The sequence below is a fragment of the Phodopus roborovskii genome, unplaced genomic scaffold, assembly GCF_943737965.1.
Source record: "Phodopus roborovskii unplaced genomic scaffold, PHOROB, whole genome shotgun sequence".
In the NCBI taxonomy this organism is placed as follows: Eukaryota; Metazoa; Chordata; class Mammalia; order Rodentia; family Cricetidae; genus Phodopus; species Phodopus roborovskii.
Window position 1 is genome coordinate 903,619 of NW_026126611.1, and position 21,802 is coordinate 925,420.

General features: G+C 43.7%; 2 protein-coding genes across 2 annotated transcripts in view; one reads left to right on the top strand and one right to left on the bottom strand.

Annotated features, from left to right (window-relative positions):
- The window catches only part of Fam120b (family with sequence similarity 120B), a 417,663-nt gene that overhangs the window by 312,795 nt on the left and 83,066 nt on the right, over positions 1-21,802 (bottom strand). The gene's annotated exons all lie outside the window — the stretch shown is intronic.
- LOC127237679 (histone-lysine N-methyltransferase PRDM9) lies at positions 3,018-15,851 on the top strand. The gene is made up of 10 exons (XM_051206049.1): positions 3,018-3,046; positions 3,275-3,450; positions 3,921-4,028; positions 6,231-6,280; positions 8,107-8,263; positions 9,380-9,481; positions 9,691-9,962; positions 10,428-10,495; positions 12,036-12,290; positions 15,405-15,851. The coding sequence occupies exons 1-10, from the start codon at positions 3,018-3,020 to the stop codon at positions 15,523-15,525; spliced, it is 1,338 nt and encodes a 445-aa protein (XP_051062006.1). The 3' UTR covers positions 15,526-15,851.

Here is a 21,802-nt window from a genome sequence, read left to right on the forward strand (position 1 = left end):
AGTTAACACGGGTTGTGAGCTGCCCCACGTTAAGTGCTCTTAACCACTGCACCGCCTGCCTTATGAACTAATTTCTATTAATTAATCATGATTCTTTTTAAAGAATTGTAATTGAGTGTTCTCCCTGCATACATATATTTATTTACTGTACAGTACAGATGGTTGTTTGGGAATTGAACTCAGGACCTCTGGAAGAGCATCCAGTGCTCTTTTTTATTATTGTTAATTTTCATTTTATGTGCATTGGTGTTTTGCCTGCACGTATAATCTGTGGGCTGATGCCAGGTCACCTGGCTGGGAATTGAGAACTCAGCACCTCTGGAAGCACAGCCGGTGCTCCTAACCTCTGAGCCATCGCTCCAGCCCCTAATCACGGTTTACATTAAACCAGGCACTCCTTTAGCACTTCACGAAATATTTAAGTTATTGTTAAACAGGTGGCTCTTTAAGAATTAAAAAAAAAAAAAGCGAAAATAACAAACTTTCACAGCCTGATAGATTTTTTAGGTTCTTTTCAGGGGACACAGAGAAGATCTGTTTTATTTGCTTTTGTGTCTATATTTGAGACTAGCTACTTATCTCAGGCTGGACTTCCGGTCCCAAGTTTCCAACCACGGCTGTCTGTCTTCCCGGCGTCCAGCTCCAGCCGGAGCCTGAGTGAAGGAGGACCCCACGACAGAGCAGACCGGAGCGTTCGCTAAGGACGCTTTGTAGACTGGACGCGGCTCAGGGAGCCCAGCCGGGGCCCCAGACAGCGGAGGGCACAGAGGAGGAGCGCGGGGCAGCGGACGCCGCGCGGAGGGCGAACCGCGCCTGCGCGCCGGGCGCCCCCAAGGCGCCTAATCGCGGCGAGGGGCGGGGCATCCTGAGGGGAACCCCTTGAGTGACAGGCAGAGCCCCCACCGCGGCGCCCAATCGCGGCGAGGGGCGGGGCATCCTGCGGGCAGAGCCCCGCCCCCCGCCCGCCCCGCGCCCGCGGCTTCCGAGCTCCTCGGGCGGCGGCGCGGACGGCGGCGGCGGGAGCGGCGGGGTCCCCGGAGCGCGCACAGGCGGAGCCGGCGGAGCGGCACGTTCTCGGCCCAGCCCGTGAGACCCCAGACCCCAGCAATAAGTGGTCACACCCGGCAAAGCAGACCCGGGGCCCTCGGCCTCACACGCGCATGCACACTCACATGTATACACGCACACACGCGCGCACACACGTGCACACATACACACACGCACCTCATCTTCACACTCACGCGCGCACACACTCACATATACACACGCTCACGCGCCCGCACACCTCAGCTTCACAAACACACACGCACGCCTCGGCTTCACACACGCACACACCTCAGCTTCACAAACACACACGCACGCCTCGGCTTCACACACGCACACACCTCAGCTTCACACACGTGTACACACCTCAGCTTCACACACGCACACACCTCAGCTTCACACACGCACACACCTCAGCTTCACACATACACACCTCAGCTTCACACACACACACCTCAGCTTCACACATACACACCTCAGCTTCACACACGCACGCACACCTCAGCTTCACACACGCACACACCTTAGCTTCACACACGCACGCACACCTCAGCTTCACACACGCGCATACACACACACCTCAGCTTCACACACATGCACACACACGCACACACACCTCAGCTTCACACACGCACGCACACCTCAGCTTCACACACGCACACACCTTAGCTTCACACACGCACGCACACCTCAGCTTCACACACGCGCATACACACACACCTCAGCTTCACACACACGCACCTCAGCTTCACATACACACCTCAGCTTCACACACGCACACACGCGTACGCGCGCTCCCGTACACACTCCACCTTCACACACGCGCGCGCATACACACTCTTTAGCTTCACACACACGCTCCTCAGCTTCTCTCACACACGTACACACGCTCACGTGCCTGCACACCTCAGCTTCACAAACATACACACACACTCCTCAGTTTCACACATACACACACACTCACATACACTATCTCTCTCTCTCTCTCTCTCACACACACACACCTCAGCTTCACAAACAAACACTCCTCAGCTTCTTGAGAACTCCAAACGCCCCTTGGTTTAGTCCCAAATGCACTTGGCGCCGAACCAACCCAATCTCTGAGGAACCTGGGTAGCTCGCCACAGAGAGACCAAGTTTCCACACTGGGAACCTGGGTCTCTGTAGAGAATCTCCTACGCCCCTCCCCAGAGACCCCAAACACCCTCAGTGCCGACGACCTGCCACTCGTTCAGATCAGCGTCCAAGATCGTAAATGCTGTCCTCCAGCATGACTCTAAGCACCTTCAACTTGACAGACCTCAAATCTTCTTGACATAAAAGAGTGTCAAGTCTCCTTGGCCTGAAAGTCCCCAAACCTTGTCTTGAAGGCCCCCAAATGCTCATAGCCTGAGAGGCTCCTACAAATCCCAATTTCTTCAACCTGACGAACCCCAGTCCTTAAGCTGCGGGACCCTAAATTAACAATCTCAGCCAGGAGGGTCCTCAAATCTTCATCGGAGGGACTCCAATCCCTTGTCCCCAGGGTCCCTGAATCCACTGACATGAAAACATCTCTCCAAGACCCAGCATGGTCAGTCAGAGACCCAAGGGCTCTGCCCCTACTCCTTGGTCCAGATGAAGAGCAGGTGGCAGGAGCCGGGCTGGAACCCCATGCGGTGGCTGGTGGAGGGGAATCCTCCACTTGCTAATGCTGGCCCTTAGATGCAGGGTTCTCGCCTAGGTTTGGGGCTCAGTCTAGAACCACTGCACCTTCAAAAGCTACTAGACCACAGAGGCTGAAAAAACAAACAAAACAACAAGCATGGATTCCCAGCCTCCAGCTCCTCCCCCTGGGCTGGTTGGTGGGCCTCCTGCTAGCCTATGAGCTTTAGTTACTTCTCCATCTATAGGACCATAGGACCCTGGACCTCCCCAGGTAAATGTCCTGCACATGAGTACCAACAAGCAGGAAGAGAGAGGTCCGCGTGGAGATGCAAGGAGGCTCGAGTGGAAACCCAAGGTACAGCAAGGTTAACCTAGAGTTGGTAGAAATCATGAGGTGTGCAGAGGCAAACAGACTCCTGGCTTACATTACCATACTGGTTTTTCTATGACAGGCTAGGGGAGGCGTCCTGATGTGTGGGAAGTAAAAGGCTCATTAGCAACTGCTTTATCAGCAGGAACAACCAGGCTTTGCTTAAAGAAGCTTCTAGGATGGGGAGAAATCTTGATCACTTTGGCTACCCAGGATCCCATGCTGTTTTTTTTTTTTTTTTTTTTTTTTTTTTTTTAATCTCCAGGTCAAAGATGAGTTCAAAGATATTTCCATATACTTCTCCAAAGAAGAATGGTCAGAGATGGGAGAGTGGGAGAAAATTCGCTATAGGAATGTGAAAAGGAATTATAAAATGCTGATTTCTATAGGTAACAAGAAGTCTTGGGTCAGACCAGCCTAGGTTAAAAACTTCCAATTCCCCTGTTATGTTGGTGTGCTTCCTAGGTATATAGAATGCTACAATTCCCTGGGGAGACAAGTTTAGAGGAAACGTGTGTGTGTGTGTGTGTGTGTGTGTGTGTGTGTGTGTACGTATGTGTGTGTGTCCAGGGCTAAAAGCCAACACACCACAGGCCTCCATTTCCTTTTCCTTCTTCTAGCGTCTGCTTCCTCCTTTGTTTGTTTGTTTGTTTGTTTGGTTGGTTGGTTGGTTGGTTGGTTGGTTTTTAGAGACAGGGTTTCCTTGTAGCTTTGGAGCCTCTCCTGGCACTCACTCTATAGATAGGCTGGCCTGGAACTCACAGAAATCCACCTTCCTCTGCCTCCCAAGTGCTGGGATTATCACCACCACCCACCTGGCCTGCTTCCTTTTTAAGAGGAACATTTTGCTTTTTTTCAGGTCTCAAAGCGCCCAGACCAGCTTTCATGTGTTGCCAAAGGCAAGCATTCAAGCCCCAAATAGATGAAAGTGAGGACTCTGATGAAGAATGGACACCTAAGCAGCAAGGTGAGAGGCCAGGAGGATTTACAAGAACCCATTTGAGACCAGGCCAGATTTAGGTTTCAGAAATGTCTCAGAATTAACATCTGAAAACTAGAGTTTTTGTTTTTCCCCTCAAGACTCAAAGGCCAGTAAACAAACAAGTTGCAAAGCAAAACAAAGTAAGAAGCTATTCCTATACATTTTAAAATATCTGAAAATTGTGTACTATTTGTATATACAATAAGTATGAAATGTAGACAAATGTGGGCATAAACTAGAAACGTCAAACCTAGATCAGTTAGCACAAGCACCTGTTCTGATTCCCTTAAGATCCTATATTAATTTTGATATTATTTTAATCCAACAAACTATGGTACTGACATTTTGATAGTGAATACATTTTATCTGTAGGTCATTTGAGGTAATATAAACTTCTACGATATTATAAGCCATGAACAAAGGCTATCTTTCCTGTTTCTTTGAGTCCTTAATTTCTTTTAGTAATGTGTATGATGAGTCAGATATTAAGGGGTGAAAGCTGAAAGATCAGAGAAGCAGAGCAGCCAGCCACTAGGATTCCTACCTCTACTGAATCCTCAGACCAAATGCAATGAGTTCCTGTCTCCTTCTGCCTTACATTCCTCTCTCTGCCCAGCCATACCCCTTCCTGTCTCCATCTCTTGGCTCTGTTTCTCTTTTAGACTGGATCAACCTCATGTAGTCCAGGGTGGCCTTGGGCTAATAGAGCTGTCTGCCTCTGTCTCTCGAGTGCTGAGATTAAAGGTGTGTGCCACAACTGTCTGGCCTCTGTGGCCAACTAGTATCTCACTCTACACTCTGATCTCCGGGCAAGCTTTATTTGCTAGATCACAAACAAAATATCACCACAGTAATGTTTTGTCATTTTTGGTGCCCAAATCTTTTAAATTATTGGTGTAGCTGTAGGTTCTTTCCAGTCTGGTCCCATAGCCAATTTGCCCCAAATGAATATACAGACACTATATTAATTATAAAACTATTGGTGGAAAGCTAGGGCTTCTTACTGGCTGGGTCTCTCTCTTAATTATTGACCCATAACTACTAATCTATGTATTTCTGCATGGTCTTATTTTACCAGAGAATGCCTGGCACATTTTATCTTCCTGATCCCTACATAGCATCTCCTTGCCTTCTCTTTCCACCTTCCTTTTCCAACATTCTCCTCATCTCCTAGTCTGGCCTATCTTCCTGTCTCTAGTGATTAATCAGTGTTTTATTTATTCTTCAACCAATAAGAGAAACATATATGTAGAAGAACATCCCCCCATCACCTTGGCTAAGTTTACTACTAGCTATTTTATTCTTTTAACCTTTGTAGATGTGCTTTTTTAAAAAAAAATTCCTTCCTGGATTGTTTATTGTGGTTATATTAAAAACAGAACTGATTTTGAGTGTTTATGTCCTGCAATTCTTACTGGAACCTTAAGGGATTTCTGTGTAAAAAAAACAATGTAATTTATAAAATTACTTTCTTCTTTCCACGTTAAGATGACTTGTGGGTTTTTTTGGGGGGGTTGTTTATTTTGTTTTTTTGAGACAGGGTTTCATTGTGTAGCTCTGGCTGCCCTGGAACTTGTTTTGTAGACCAGCCTGTCCTTGAACACACAGAGATCTGCCTGCCTCTGCTTCACGAGTGTTGGGATTAGAGGCACCCAGCTTTGACTTGTATTTCTTTTCTTTTCTTTTTTTTTTTGGAGGGGGGGCTACTTGTCCTAAGCAGGACTGTCAGTATTATGTTAAGTAGAAATAGCAAGAATGGGAATCTTTATATGTCTGTTGTGACCACAGAGGAAAGACTTCGAACTCTTCACTGTTGAGAATGATCCTGAAAATGACCTTTTACTACATGCCTTTTTTATGTGTACTTCACTTCTTCTTGTTCTTGGTTTATTCAGGTTTTTTTTTTTCCTCATTGCAGGTCGATTGACTTATTTACTTAAAAATAAATTCAACATGTATCTATGATCACAAGATAAAGAGATGAGTTTTATCTACATTTGAATAAACTTAAAGAAAATCAGCAATAGAAAGATAGGGTTAATAATATTTCAAAAAAAATTTCCATATCACCCTTGGGTCTTCCTTGGTTGATCTTCACTCAGTTATTCAGAATCTCCTCTTCCTGTTGAGAATCTCACAAGTAAAAGTACGTAACAACCAAAACTCCAATTTCTCTTCACTTCCCAGGTAGTCCTCCTTGGGTGCCTTCCCGAGTGAAGCATACTAAACAACAGAAGGTAAGTCCTTTCCAGACCCTACAGACAGAAAACTTTCCCTGTGGATGTAAGCACGGATAAGAGAAGGAGAGACCTAGAGCACCCTGGGAACTACTGCCTTCCCAGTCTCTTCTGCATTTTCTCTCATCCTGGTCATTCTTTGAATTTAATAAGAACATGAACAGTAGTAACTGGACTTGTTTTATTTTCACAATATTTCAGGTTGTAAGCATTTTATATTCATAAAACCTATGAGACCGGAAGTAAACTATAACAACGTTATAGATAAGGAACTGAAATGTCCAGTAATAATGCCTAAGGTCATAGCAAACAGTGGTGCAGTCAATTCCAAAATTCTTTAAAGCATGCACAAGCTCTTTAAAACTTAGTATTATAAAGTCATAGCATTAGCCACGTCATATCACTCACCTGAGTGTTTCTACCTCAGTTTTTTAGTGCCATGTTAGAGTGGAAAATACACTAATATACTCTGAGGGTAGTTTACAAATACAAAGAGAATTTTTACTTTGGATGGCAAAGATAAAGAAAGACATGGTCCTCCCCCTCATAGAGACTCATTCTGAAAGAGCAGCTCTCAGCCCTAAGAATATTCAAGTTTGACAGCAAGGGATCCACAAATAAGAAAATGACTTAATCAGGCATGGTGGTGCATACCTGTAATTATGTGGGAAACAGTGTCAGAAGGAATACTGTGAGTTTGAGGCCAGTCTAGTCTATATAAGGAGTCCCAGGTCAGCCATGGGCACACAATGAAATAGTGCATCTTGGCATAGGGATGAGAAAATGACATAAGATTATTCATTGGGATAATACAGTATTCCATTGAAATGCCATCTGTGAGAGAGACTATGAGAGAAGTCATTGATCTCACATTAATATTATATTCATGTTCTACCACAAAAGAATTAGCATGTATGGAGGTTGGAGAGAGCTCAATGGTTAATAGCATTTCTTGTTCTTTAGAGGTCCTAAGTTTGGTTTCTAACAGTGCAGTTCAAAGCTGCTATTAGCTTCAAATCCAAGTGATTGAATTCCCTTGTCTGACTCTGATAGAACTGTGCGTTTGTCACACATAACACACAGAAGTGAAAATAAATATTTTAAAATGAATAATTAGTGTGTATGTACATTTATTTAAGAAAATTAGTGAATTTCCTGGCAAAATTAGTACAAGAACCAGTTAATCTAATTCCAGAGTCAACCTAAGCATGATGGCTCAGATCTGTAATTCAAGTGCTTGAGAGGCTGAGGTAGAAGGAGCCCTGTGAGTTTGAGGCCACCCTACATAATGAGACTCTGTCTCAAACAACCTAATCCCAGAGTCAACTATTTCCAACATTCCACTTTGCAATTTTTGCATGAATTAGTTGTATAAGTACATTTTTGCCAACCATCTCTTCATTCTCTTCTGAAAGTTATTATTCTGCTCTGTCACTTATTTTTACAGATGTGTTTTATCTTTTCTTTGTTTTCTATATTTCTTATCTAATCAAATATCTCCTACTTTATAGATATGCCTTCTTTCTGTCTGTAAGCCTTACCCTCTTCATTTACAAACTTTGCTGACTTTCCATCTAGCCTTTCCAAATATCCCTCCCGCCAGCTTGAACAAAGCCTGAAGGGAGAGAGCCTAGGATATGGCCTCTTACCCTAGATTCACAGCCTGGGTAGGTTCTTCCTTTTCTCTTTCTTATTCAGACAGTCCACACACACACATGTCCAAGGACTTTTCACTCATTAGCTAAAGTTACTTGTGACAACATGTGGAATGCCATAAAGAACTACAGAAATGCCTGTTGTGTTTTTGTATGTGCCTCTAATTGAAGGAAACACAGAGAATACTATTAAGTAAAGAATCTAATGTGCAGGAAGTATCTGGACCTGAAAATTTGTTGAATACAAGTGGCTCAGAACATGCCCAGAAAACAGTGGCCTCTCCTGAAGAAGGAAATGCTTCTGGACAGCACACTGGACAAAAACCAAGTAAGAGTAAATAACTTGGGAGCTTTAATCCCTTTAGGTTACCTTGGAAGGTTGATGAGAATGATCTAGAATGGTCTAGAGTATAGTGAACTTTAGATAGTTCTGAGCTTGGTCTTGTCTAAGATATGGCATTGAAGTACTGTAGCAGGACTTACTTTAAAGGCTGTTATTCACATGGAGGGATCAGGGCTTGGGCAATCTGTGAGCTTCTAAATGTTAATATGTGGAAATAAGGATACAATAGCTTCTATGTGGCTTTAAAACAGCAAGTGAAGCATAAAACAACTGATTCAGGCAAGGCGTCCAATAAATCTCTGTGGCAATTGGAACCAAATTCAGTGCTGTGCTCCCCGGCCTTTGCTCAATACCTAATCTGCAGTGTGCTATCAACAAATATTTTCTAAATGATCCAACACATGAATGAAGCATTTTAAGTAGAAAATGTGGGGAAGTAGAAACTAAACCTGAAAAGTCAGAAATTAAAATTGGATTAGGCATCTGTAGTCAGCTGAAGGCAGAACCTTAGCTTGTTCTTTTTTTTTTTTTTTTTTTTTTTTTTTTTTTAATGGTTTATTGAGACAGGTTTTCTCTAGCTTTGGAGCCTGTCCTGCAACTCACTTTGTAGATCAGGCTGGCCTCGAACTTACAGAGATCCACCTGTCTCTGCCTCCCCACTGTGTACCATCACTGTTGGGCGAATCTTAGCTTCTTTAAAAGTAAAGTTAAAGGGGAAGCAGAATATACAGAATAATATAATTTTACAGCCATAAATTTCACATTTTCTTTTAAAATTTTAAAAGTAAATTTAGTTTTTTTAAAGATTAGTTTTTATTGTTATAAGTATCTTCCTCCATGTATGTACATGTACTAATGTCTTCATGTAATGTATGTGTACTATGTGCATGCTTTGATGCCTGCCAAGACTGGAAGAGAGCGTTTGATCACCTATAACTGGAGTTATGAATGGCTATGAGGACCAAACCCAGGTTCTCTACAAAAGCAGCATGTACTTTAGCTTCTGAGCCATCTCTCCAGACCCAAATTTTAGATTTTTTGAAGAAACGGTTAAATGCCCCAGATTCAAAGACTTTAACTCACCTTTGGTCTCAAATCCAGAGCTAAGGAGAAAGAATGTTGAGGTAAAGATGTACAGTCTTCGTGAGAGAAAGGGCCTTGCATATGAAGAGGTCAACGAGCCGCAGGATGATGACTACCTCTGTAAGTGTCCACCAGGGCCTTCTCGTGCAGAAGGCTGTTCTGTTCTGATATAACGACTCATCTGGGTCACGTGGAGCCTAGATTATATCTACTCTAGTGACTATGGTGCAGACTGAGAGGGAATGGCAGGGGTGCTGTGGTCTTTCTGAAGACCTTTAGATCTGGGAATGTTCACACAGCTTTCCCGATCCCTGCTGTTCTTTTCTTAGATTGTGAGAAGTGCCAGAATTTCTTCATCAACAGTTGTCCCAACCATGGGCCTCCTATATTTGTAAAAGACAGTGTCGTGGACAGGGGGCATCACAATAGCTCAGTCCTCAGTCTGCCCCCTGGGCTGAGAATTGGTCCATCAGGCATCCCTGAGGCTGGACTTGGAGTATGGAATGAAGCATCTGACCTGCCAGTGGGTCTGCACTTTGGCCCCTATAAAGGCCAGATCACAGATGATGAAGAGGCGGCTAACAGTGGCTACTCCTGGCTGGTGAGAAATGCCTCCTTTTCCTTCATCCTCTGTATACCACCACCCCACCCCATTCCCAACTTCCCCCCACCCCTGCGCCGCATCCTTTCTGTGACTTCTGTGTGACATACTAGGATGTGGACAGAGGCAAAATAACTAATTTTGTGTACTGAATGGTCTTTGTACAATCATGAAAGTTCTGCTTCAAGATCTGAAGGTGAGTAGGAATAGAGTAGTACAGAGACAAAGGAAACGTGCATGCGTGTGTGTGTGTGTGTGTGTGTGTGTGTGTGTGCGTGTGTGTGTGTGTGTGTGTGTGTGTGTGTGTGAGATGGCTCAGAAGCATCATATAGAGTCTCCATATTGGACGAGTCTAAAGCCCAGAAAGCACTGATAGGAGTGGCATGACTTAATTATTGTCATCCCAGAGCCTTAACAAAAAAAAAAAAAAAAAAAAAAAAAAATTTTTTTTTTCCTGAAACTCAGATCACCAAGGGGAGAAACTGCTATGAGTATGTGGATGGACAGGATGCATCCCAAGCCAACTGGATGAGGTAAGGATGGGTTCCAAGAAAGACTGTCACTCACAAGACTTGCCCCTTTCTCTACCATCATGGCTCCCTCTATGGTTCCCTGTTGGGGACCATCACCATCCTCACAACCTCAGGTCTCTGAGATAGAAAATTACTGCCTCTTAAGAAATAAGCAGAATGTTCAGCAGAGCATTTCGAGATACAGGCTTGCAGTTTTACATCCAGTTAAAGAATAGCTAAATAGCTCAGGGCATTTCTCCTGCGGCAGTTTTACAGCTAGTTATAGATTAGCTAAACAATTCAGGGCATTCCTTCTACTGATCTCTTCACCCTGCCTATGTGCAACTGCCCATACCCTGCTCCCCCGAGAAAATAAAATTTGTCAGCTTGATCAGAGTACTGTCTTGCTGTCCGTTCTTTGTATCTCTTGTTTCCCATTCTCTCTTAGGTGTCCCTGGTTCCTCATTGACTGCCCCATGGGTCGGGACAGTTACCAGACGCTTTGCTTCTCTTTTTCTCAGCAGAGTTCTTTTTCATATTGTGAACAGTCAGGGAAAAAATAAGTCACTAATATCATTAACCTTATCAAAGCACAAATCTGCTCAGCAAAATTGGAATAACGAGGCAAACCTTAAGGAGCCTACGTTCATTGAAAACATTAGGTTTACAATTTACTCAACATTTATGAAGCATATATTTTGTGTTCCAGTTCAGAAACAGATTTGATTACTTGAGCAGGTCATACAACTTGTGTCCTTACAAGAGGCATGTTACAGATAATTTATTATAGGAAAGTCGAACTGTGAGTCTCCTATCTTTTGAGAAGTTCAAAGTGCTAAAATAAACTACAACAAAGGAGCCTCAAGTCTGTGAAGGCAGCAAATGTCCTTCGGTTCAGAGACATTCACACTGGAAGGATTTAGTTTTTGGATACTGCACACTCTTTCTGTGAGGTAATCTTAGAAAATATAAACAAACTACTATTTTTCTGTTATCTTATTTTTTAGGACAAGGTAACACAGGTTTTCCACAAGCTCCCTATGTAGCAGAGGATAAAATTAAATTTCTTATCCCCCACCGCATTTTCTGATTATAGGCATGGACCACCATACCCAGTTATCTTTGTGTATATAAGTAGGCACTCTTCTAACTGAGCTATATCTTTAGTCCTATTTTCTGAGTTATCTGGCTAAGAGAAACTTAGAGAAGTTTCTATGGTAAACTGGGCAGGTAGGGAGAACTTTCAAACAAAATTGATGTCAGTGTAGGATGAAATGTAAGAGTCTAGGAACAAAGTCCAAGCTCCAAAGTATAAACTGGAAAATTTAGGATTTGGAGAAGCAGAAAGTCACTGTCACCAGTGAAGTTGGAAGTCTGAAATAGAGCTTTGAAAACTGGGCTTTTGGGGAAAGAAAGGGATCCGGGACAGAGGAGCAGGACTTGGAGCCAGGATGTACATAACACTATGGAAGAGATAGGTGAGACCATCAGAGCATGGAGGGACTGAGCATGAAGATATGGAGCTGCCTGCCTGACATTTCCATCCTTTTCTCTACTGTAGGTATGTGAACTGTGCCCGGGATGATGAGGAGCAGAACCTGGTGGCCTTTCAGTATCACAGACAGATCTTCTATCGAACTTGCCGGGTCATTAGACCTGGTTGTGAGCTTCTGGTCTGGTATGGGGATGAGTATGGCCAGGAACTGGGCATTCAGTGGGGAAGCAAGAACAAGAAAGGATTCGCCACGGGAAGAGGTGAGCACTATGATGGCCCCTTAAAAAACAAAGAGAAGAAGGAATTCTTGAAAATGTTCATGTTTCAACTCTTTTTTCTTTAAGGATGAATAGTAAACAAAAGTGAAGTTTAAATCCATTAGAGAAAAATGAAAATTTCAAGCACTTCTATAGGAGGTACAACCTCAAGTGTTAACAATATATCATAAAAGAACTGCATAAAAATCAGCCTGTGGGCTGGAGAGACGGCTCAGAGGTTGGGAGCATTGGCTGTTCTTCCAGAGAACCAGGGTTCAATTCCCAGCAACCAAGTGGTGGCTCACAACCATCTATAATGGGATCTGGTGCCCTCTTGTGGTATGCAAGCAGAACACTGTATACATAATAAATAAAAAATAAATGAAAAAAGAGTCAGCATCTAGAGTACTCATAAATATTAATACAAGTAGCAAAAAAAAAGGGGGGTGAGGAATGAGAGACTCGGGTGAGGCAAGAAAATGGAACATGAGCACGCCTTTGATCCCAGCACTCGGGAGGTGGAGGCAGGCGGATCGCTGTAAGTTTGAGGCCAGCCTGGTCTACAGAGCGAGTTCCAGGACAGCCAGGGCTACACCGAAAAACCCTGTCTTAAAAAACCAAAAACTACAACTGAAATCTCCAGATTTTACAAATACACAGCAGACAGCAAATGTGCACAATAAAAGTACTGCTGATTTTGCCACTAATATCCAATGGTTCACATCATTTCCTAGCATGTACACAAAACTTTAAAGTGAATAAATAGGACGGAAGGCCAAGAAAATGTAAGAAACTAAAACACAACGTAAGAAAAAGGTAACTGCAGATAGAACTTTTCACCTGTGGTGGCACATTTAGATAGATGTTCTATTATCATTATAACAAAAGCAGAATAAATCATCTGATGATATTCTGTTTACTAAATGATGCTAAATTAATAATAGACCACTTACAGAGGTAGCAAGTAGTTATGATGCCATCTCATTTATTAATCTTTGACAGATACTGATGAAACTGAAGGACATGATGGGCTGACTAGTCTTGTGTCAACTTGATACAAGCTAGAATCATAGAGATGAGGAAGCCTAAATTGAGAAATTGCCTCCTTAAGATCAGGCTGTAGGCAGCCTGTAGGACATTTTCTCAATTAGTGATTGATGCAGGAGGGCCCAGTCCATTGTGGGTGGGACCATCCCTGAGCTTGGTGGTTCTGGTTTCCATAAGAAAACAGGCTGGGTAATGGGCAGCGGTGGTGCAGGCCTTTAATCCCAGCACTCGGGAGGCAGAGGCTGGTGGATCTCTATGAGTTCAAGGCCAGTGTGGTCTACAGAGTGAGTTCTAGGACAGCCAAGGCTTATTATACAGAGAAACTCTGTCTTGAAAAAATAAAGCAAAACAAACAAAAAGGAAGGAAGGAAGGAAAACAGGCTGAGCGAGCCAAATAGAACAAGACAGTAAGTAGCACACTCCTCCCAACATCCTCTGTATCTGTTCCTGCCTCTAGGTCCCCTTAGTGATAAACTGTTACCTGGAAGTGTAAGCTGAAATAAACCCTTTCCTCCCCATGTTCTTTTGGTCATGATGTCTCATCACAGCAATAGTAACTCTAACTAGGACACATGATCAATCAAAAACCGCAGGCCCACTTGTAAAATGAAAACATCCTTGTAGTTCCCAGTGTGGAATCCTGTGCTTCATGAATGGCTCATGAACACTTTACCAATGAGCCCCGTCCTCCCTCAAGAGAACAAAAAAGTCTTAAAAGCAGTTTATGTATCTAAATTAATACCTAGTCTAGCATCAATTGTTTTATTTTGTAATTAAATGAGGGGAAATGTGAATGGTTCTGCCGATTCATAAGAATATGAATGACCAAAATATCCCAATGGCTGGGCCCTCACAAACCATGTACACTCAAATTAAAATGTTTACCTGGTATTACATTCGACTGCCAACCCAGTCATTATCCAGCTGATGAGCCAGGTGGAAGGAGCCATCCAGACTCTGCCCTGCCAAACCCTTTCTGGAATGACAGTAGAATAGGTCTACAGAGATGGTGGATTTTGTATAGAAGTATTGATCAAAACCAGGGTTGTCAAGGTGCCCAACTGTGTTGACATTCAGAGTCATGCCAGCCTGGCTTGGGATTCTACTGAGGACTTTGCCTCTGCAGCAGCCATGAGCTCAGGGAGGTGATTCTGTGGATGATGCTTTAAACACTCTTAGAAACAACTTCATGAGGACTTGGGAGGAACAAGTTCATACACTGGGTCTTGCCAGGCTTTGTCATCCTTTGCCTTTTGAGGCTGGGTTTATACTAACACTTAATTCACAGCATATCTGACCCTTTACTTCAAGGACTAAACCACATTTATTGAATTCCTCTTTCTTCATCACCAAATAAAATCGCCCTACATGTGTCATCTTTTGGATCTAAAAGTTTACTGTCATGTAGCAAAATTTGAAATTTACTATAAAACCGGGTCACGCTGTCCAATAGTCTGTTTATCTTAGGGTCTAGGACCCAATGTGGGGTATAACACACTGGGTTTCCTGATACAACACAGTCACTTTGAGCATGGGTACATTACTTTTCCATGGCCTCTAGGAAGTGGACTCTATGCCTGGAGCAGACCCTTGGTGGTAGCAGCACAACACACCCTGCTAGTCACTGCTGGGTCTGTGTAAGAAGTATGGTTTTTCCACCCACCGCCTGGTCTGCCCCCCTCCCCGCCCCCCCGCCCCCCCCAATATGCACAGAGACTCTGTATTTGATATAATTTTGTTGGCCCATTACTAGTTTCTTATCGGCTAGCTCTGTCTTAATTATTAACCCATAAGGATCAGGATAAACAAATAGGCAGAATAGATGTTTATTCAGGGAGAAATAACTTACAACCTAGACAGATGAACACCAGGAAATTCCACCCGATGCTCTCCTGTCTGAGTCATGCCAGCAGGAGAGCTTTTCCCCTCTCTCTTCGACCTCCTTCCACAGGTCACTTCGGCCCATGGCTCCACCCCCAATGGGCGTGGTCAGTGCCACAGAAGGACTATCTCACTACAGGTCTGTCTGCTACATGGAGTTTCAGAGTCTGCAGGACCTCTTTTTTGTTGTTATTGTTGTTTGTTTGTCTATTATATTCACTCGAATCAAAAATTTCTTTTCACAGAATTAAGGACAGAGATCCATCCTTGTCTTTTGTGCTCTTTGGCCTTCTCAAGTCCGAAATTCCTCAGTCAGCATGTGCAATGGAATCATCGTACTCAAATCTTCTCAGGAGCATCTTCAACGATGAACTCCAAACCAGGTGATCCCCATCCAAATCAGCTTCAGGAACAGCAACATTTCAATTCACACAACAAAAATGACAAGGCCAGAAGTCAAGAGCTCAAACCCATGCATAAAAGGACAAAACAGGAGAGTTCAACAGCCTTTCCCAGCACACTCAAAGGACAAATGAAATCTGAGGAAAATAAGAAAAGTATGGAAGAAGTGCTCAGAACCGGCCAGAAAAAAAATACAGAGGACACAGTCAAATCGTTTATTGGATCAGAAATATCAAGAATTGAAAGAAAATGTGGGCAATGTTTCAGTGAGAAGTCAAATGTCAGTGAGTATCAGAAGACACACATGGAGGAAAAGCCCTATGTTTGCAGGGAGTGTGGGCGGGGTTTTACACGGAAGTCACACCTCATCCGTCACCAGAGGACACACACAGGGGAGAAGCCCTATGTTTGCAGGGAGTGTGGGCGGGGCTTTACACGGAAGTCACACCTCATCCATCACCAGAGGACACACACAGGGGAGAAGCCCTATGTTTGCAGGGAGTGTGGGCGGGGCTTTACACAGAAGTCACCCCTCATCCATCACCAGAGGACACACACAGGGGAGAAGCCCTATGTTTGCAGGGAGTGTGGGCGGGGCTTTACACAGAAGTCACCCCTCATCCATCACCAGAGGACACACACAGGGGAGAAGCCCTATGTTTGCAGGGAGTGTGGGCGGGGCTTTACACGGAAGTCATACCTCATCTGTCACCAGAGGACACACACAGGGGAGAAGCCCCATGTTTGCAGGGAGTGTGGGCGGGGCTTTACACAGAAGTCATCCCTCATCCATCACCAGAGGACACACACAGGGGAGAAGCCCCATGTTTGCAGGGAGTGTGGGCGGGGCTTTACACAGAAGTCATACCTCATCCATCACCAGAGGACACACACAGGGGAGAAGCCCCATGTTTGCAGGGAGTGTGGGCGGGGCTTTACACGGAAGTCATCCCTCATCCATCACCAGAGGACACACACAGGGGAGAAGCCCTATGTTTGCAGGGAGTGTGGGCGGGGCTTTACACAGAAGTCATACCTCATCCATCACCAGAGGACACACACAGGGGAGAAGCCCTATGTTTGCAGGGAGTGTGGGCGGGGCTTTACACAGAAGTCACCCCTCATCCGTCACCAGAGGACACACACAGGGGAGAAGCCCTATGTTTGCAGGGAGTGTGGGCGGGGCTTTACACAGAAGTCACCCCTCATCCATCACCAGAGGACACACACAGGGGAGAAGCCCTATCTTTTCAAGAAGAACGCGAAAGCCAATAGCAATAAAACCACACCTCACCAATCACAGGAAGACAAATGTAGCCCCTAAACACCTTCCCATTTATTTTACTAAAACTTCTGGCAAATCCATTGATTTTCTAAACTCAAAAGTATAAAATAATCAGAAAATCTCCATTTTCTTTTGTCATTTTTGTTTGTTTGTTTGTTTACTTTTCTGTGTAGCCCCGTGTGTCCTGGAACTTGTTCTGTAGACCAGGCTGGTCTCAAAATCAGATCTACCTGCCTTTGCCTCAAAATTTCCTTCCTCTGCCTTCTGAGTGCTGGATTAAAGAAAGGCATGTGCCCCACTACTACAAATTCCCATTTTCATGATGTGAGATGAACTAGAAAAACAAAGAACAGCAACAGAAAAAGCAGAAGAGGGGGCTGGAGAGATGGCTCAGTGGTTAAGTACACTGGTTCCTCATCCAGAGGACCCAGGTTCATTTTCCAGCACCCACACGGCAGCTCACAACTGTCTGTAACTCCCAGACCAGACACCCTCATACATACATGCAGTCAAAAACACCAATGCACCAAAAAGCTGAAGAAAGTTTCTTGGATATTCAAAGGATGTCTCTCAATTCTTTCCCACACAAATCCCTTCCATATTTTGTTTGTTTGTTTTTATGCTATTTATTTAGTCAGCTACCTAGCCTAATAAAATTTAACTCCATACAAGTCTGAAGCCCAAGTACCTCATTCTCCATTAATCACTGGAAGCAGAAAAAGTCAGAAGGGCATTAGAGAATTCATACTCTGAGCTCAGGTCTTTGTGAAATTTCAGTTCCTGAAAAGGTATAAATCTGAGGTTGATGGGAGATGTCAAAGATGACAAGACCAAGCGGCAGGCAGAAAAACCATACTCGTTACATGAGGTCACTACAGTTAAAGTATTAGACAATCAGCCATCAAGGTATGGTGGCACACACCTTTAATTCCAGCACATAGGAGGGAGAGGCAGGTGAATTTCTGTGTTTTCAAGGCCAGTCTGTTCTACATAGTGAAAGACAGCCAGAGCTACACAGAGAGACACTACTAGAAGAAGAAGAAGAAAGAAAAAAAAAAAAAAAAAAAAAAAAAAAAAGTCTGGGATCCAAGGAGAACTATCTGAGACTAAAGTGTAACTGGGTGCCTTAGTTACACTTTCTATTGTGTAATAAAACATGATGACCAAAAGCAAATTGGTAGTGAAAGGGTTTATTTTATCATATGCTTCCAGGAAACAGTCCATCACTGAAAGAAATCTGGGCAGGAACTCAAGCAGGAGAAGAATCTGGAGGCAGGAGCTAATTCAGAGGCCATGGAAAAGTGCCACTTACTGATTTGCTCCTTGTGGCTTACTCAGCTAGCTTTCTTATAGCAACCAAGACCACTAGCCCAGATGTGTTACTGACAAGAATGAGTTGGGCCCTTCCAAACCAATCATTAACTGAGAAAATTCACTACATAACTTACCTACAGGAAAATCTGGTGGGGACATTTTCCCAGTTGAGAGTGAGAGACCCTTTTCCCAAGCTAGTCAATGGCAAGAAATAACAACAAAAGAGCAGAAAACAATACCAAGAACCAACAAATAAGAGCTGGTTCTTTGAGAAAAACAAAATTGACAGACCCTTGGCCCAGTTTACTAAAAGAAAGAGAGGAACCAGATTAACAGGCTCAGAAATGGACGTAACAACAGGCATCAGATAAATTCAGCCAGATGCAGAGGTGGGTGTATTGGACATACAGTACTGAGAGCTAACAAGCCTTGTTGTAGAATAAGGATTAATATAAATGGGTTAATTTAAGTTTTAATAGATAGTTGGGAACAAGCCTAAGTTAAGGTTGAGTTTTCATAATTAATAATAGGGTTCTGTGTCATTGTTTGGGAGCTGGTAGGTCCAAAGAAAGTCTGACTACAACTATTGAGAATAATAGCATAAGTATTATTAAAAATCAATCTATACAAGACCCATCCTGTTGTTCTTTTGCTGCAGCTAATGCCTATGAAACACAAACACGAGACTCAGCGCCTACATGGAGTTTATTGAGAGAGGGGAGAGAAAGACGGGGTAGCTGGTGGCCAACCGAAAGCAGGAGAGAGAGAGGAAACAGAGAGGGACCAGAGAGAGAAACCAGAGAGGCAGAGAGAGAGCAGAGAGGGACCAGAGAGAAGCACTTGGCACGCTTGCTTTAAAAGAGGCTTGCACATGTGTAACTGAGTCCTCTGACCGCCAGGTAAAGCTGACGTAGCAATGAAGACTCGGCCATGAGCGTCCCGCCCATCGTGGGGGGGGGGAAGGTGTCAGCTGGCTGCTAGTTCCTAACACATCCCAACAAAGAGAGACTATCTCTAGGCACAGGGTGGGATCCCCTATCTGTTCAGTCACTGTTCCTGTGCCGCATTGAGTGAATGCTGATTCTGAATGCACTGTTCTCCAGCTTCAGCCTCTCCAGTGCTGGGGCTTCATGTATGAGCCACGGGATCCATCTTTTAAAAGCTTAGCTTTTTACCATTGACCTATGCCATAATTCGATTCAGCTTTCATTGTTGAGCTTCTGTCTTGGTTTAGTTTGGTTTTTGTTGTTTGTTGGGATGTGAAGTAACTATTTAAATTTTGAGGTAAGATGGTTGTTTTTTTGTTTGTTTGTTTTTTTTTTTTTTTGCAATTTTATCTATCTGAAAATAACATTACCCATCAAATAAAGGAAAAGATGGCTTCCTTTTGATGATACCATATATCTTTACATTTTTAAAATTTTTTATGTATATAGACATTCTGTCTACAAATAAGTGTACCTGTATGCAGTACCTACAGAGGCCAGTTGGATCTACTGGCACTGGAATTACAAATGATTTGAGCTACCATATGGTTGGGAATCAAATCCAGGTCCTCTGGAAGAGCAGTTAGTGCTCTTAATCATTAAGTCATCTGTCCAATGTTATAGAATAACATTTTTGTACATTGTGAAAACGTGTCTTTGACAAGGCACCCTCTGACTGATTTAATAAAGGGTTAAATGGTCAATAGCTAGGCCAGAAGAGGTTAGGTGGGACTTCCAGGGAGAGAAGAGATGAATCTAGGCACAGGAAAGGCACCAATGGACATAGAGAGTAAACAGGAAGTACAAGATGAAAGAGCAGTATAAAGCCATGAGACAAAATATAAATTAATACAAATGGTTAATTTCAGTTATAAGAACTAGTGGGGCAAGCTTAAGCTATAAACCAAGCCTTTAAATTAGTAATAAATCTGTGTCTTTTTTTTTTTTTTTTTTTTGGTGAGTGGGCAGCCCAAAGAAAAATCCACCTACTCTTCAGCCTATACTGGTTTGTTTTTTTTTTATATATATATAGTATAACAGAATTGTTTATAACATGATTTGATGGATTCCATCTGTGCATCCCAGAACTTCAGTACTCATCCCTGACAAGAGAGTAAAGATGTTTTGCCTAGAAGGTCACATGGGTAATCAGAGCCCAACTTCATCCTCCAGGATAGAATTTATGCCTATGATGGACTAGGGTGGCCTTAACTAGGAGTAGCTTCAGCCACCTGCTGTGGAGAGAAGATGGTTCAACAAGGGACCCCTGGTGGAAAATATAGGGCTTGGAACCCACTAGAGGTGAGGCAGGGGCTGGAAGGGTCTGCCATGAATTTAGTCTGTGTGTCAATGAGAGATAAAGGATAGACAGCAACCAGATCCCACTTGGGGTGGAGACTGAGGGGCTTCCAGAGGGAATTGTCAAGTACTGGAAATACCATAGGGAATGCCACTGTACTGAGGGAGACAGACACCACAGTCCTGAAGGTGTCTCGCCTTGTGTCTTTTGTACCCAGTTCAACAAGCTGAAGTGCTATGGCCCATCTTTAGATGTAACCAGGGGTTCTTCCTCTTTGCAACAAGAATAAAAAGTTTCTACATGGATAATGGAAGGACTGTGTCCCGCTCATTGTTCCCACCATCACAACACAACTTCATAAACAGCAAGTTCCTGAGTGACATGCCTTGACCACACAACCCTGAGAGTGGCACTCTTGGCCACAGGGTGGTGCCCTCTAGTCACACTGTCCCAGGAGTTGTAACAGAATTCAGTGTGTTTACAGTCTTAGTTTGCTGAGTGCAAAACCAAAGGTCGTTGTAAACGGAGTTCATAATTGGTCTAAATAATAAAAATTTGGAGTCAGGTATTGAGGAAAATGCTGAGAGATCAGCGAGAAGTAGCAAGCCACAGCCACACCCTATCTCACCAGCTCCCAAGCAGGAAAGAGTTAAGAGTTCTGTTTCTTCCTGCTTATATCCTCTCCCTGCCCAGCTATCCCACTCCCTGTCTCTGCCCAGCCATCTCTCAGCCCAGTCACCTAACTTCCTTTCTCTCTGTACTGACCTCCAGACCTCTGTGGTTAGCTAGTAGCAAGCTCCATCCTCTGATCCTCAGACAAACTTTACTTGTACAAGCAAGGTATCACCACAGATCACAGACAATACATATAATAGTAAAGATTCTCATTGCCTCTAAGTAGTGTAAGACCCTCAGACTTCACTTTTTGGTCTTTCAGTAGGAGGACATAGCTTTCAAAGATGGGGTGGTCTCCCAGAACAAAGAAAGGGTAAGGAATATAGTTGGAAAGCCTGTACATATTCATATAGTGAAGGCATTTTGGGGCGGGTACAGAGTTGTTTATGGTCAATTTAAGATACACACCCCAGGGCATGTTCAGGGATAGCCACAATTCAAGAAGACAATGTGGCAGGAATGGACGGTCCATATACATCGTGGCAAAGTTGTAAAGACCAGGGAGGATACGCTCTCCTGCAGGGTAATCAGCCTGCATCCCAAATGTTTAGCAGGAATAGGAATTCACTGATTGCTTCTAGCCTTCGTTACCAGTCTCTGGCAACTACAGCAGCTGGAAAATTATAGTACAAAAGTCCTAGGAGGTTAGCCAAACCGGTGACTTCTGCATTGGTATGCCTGCTTGC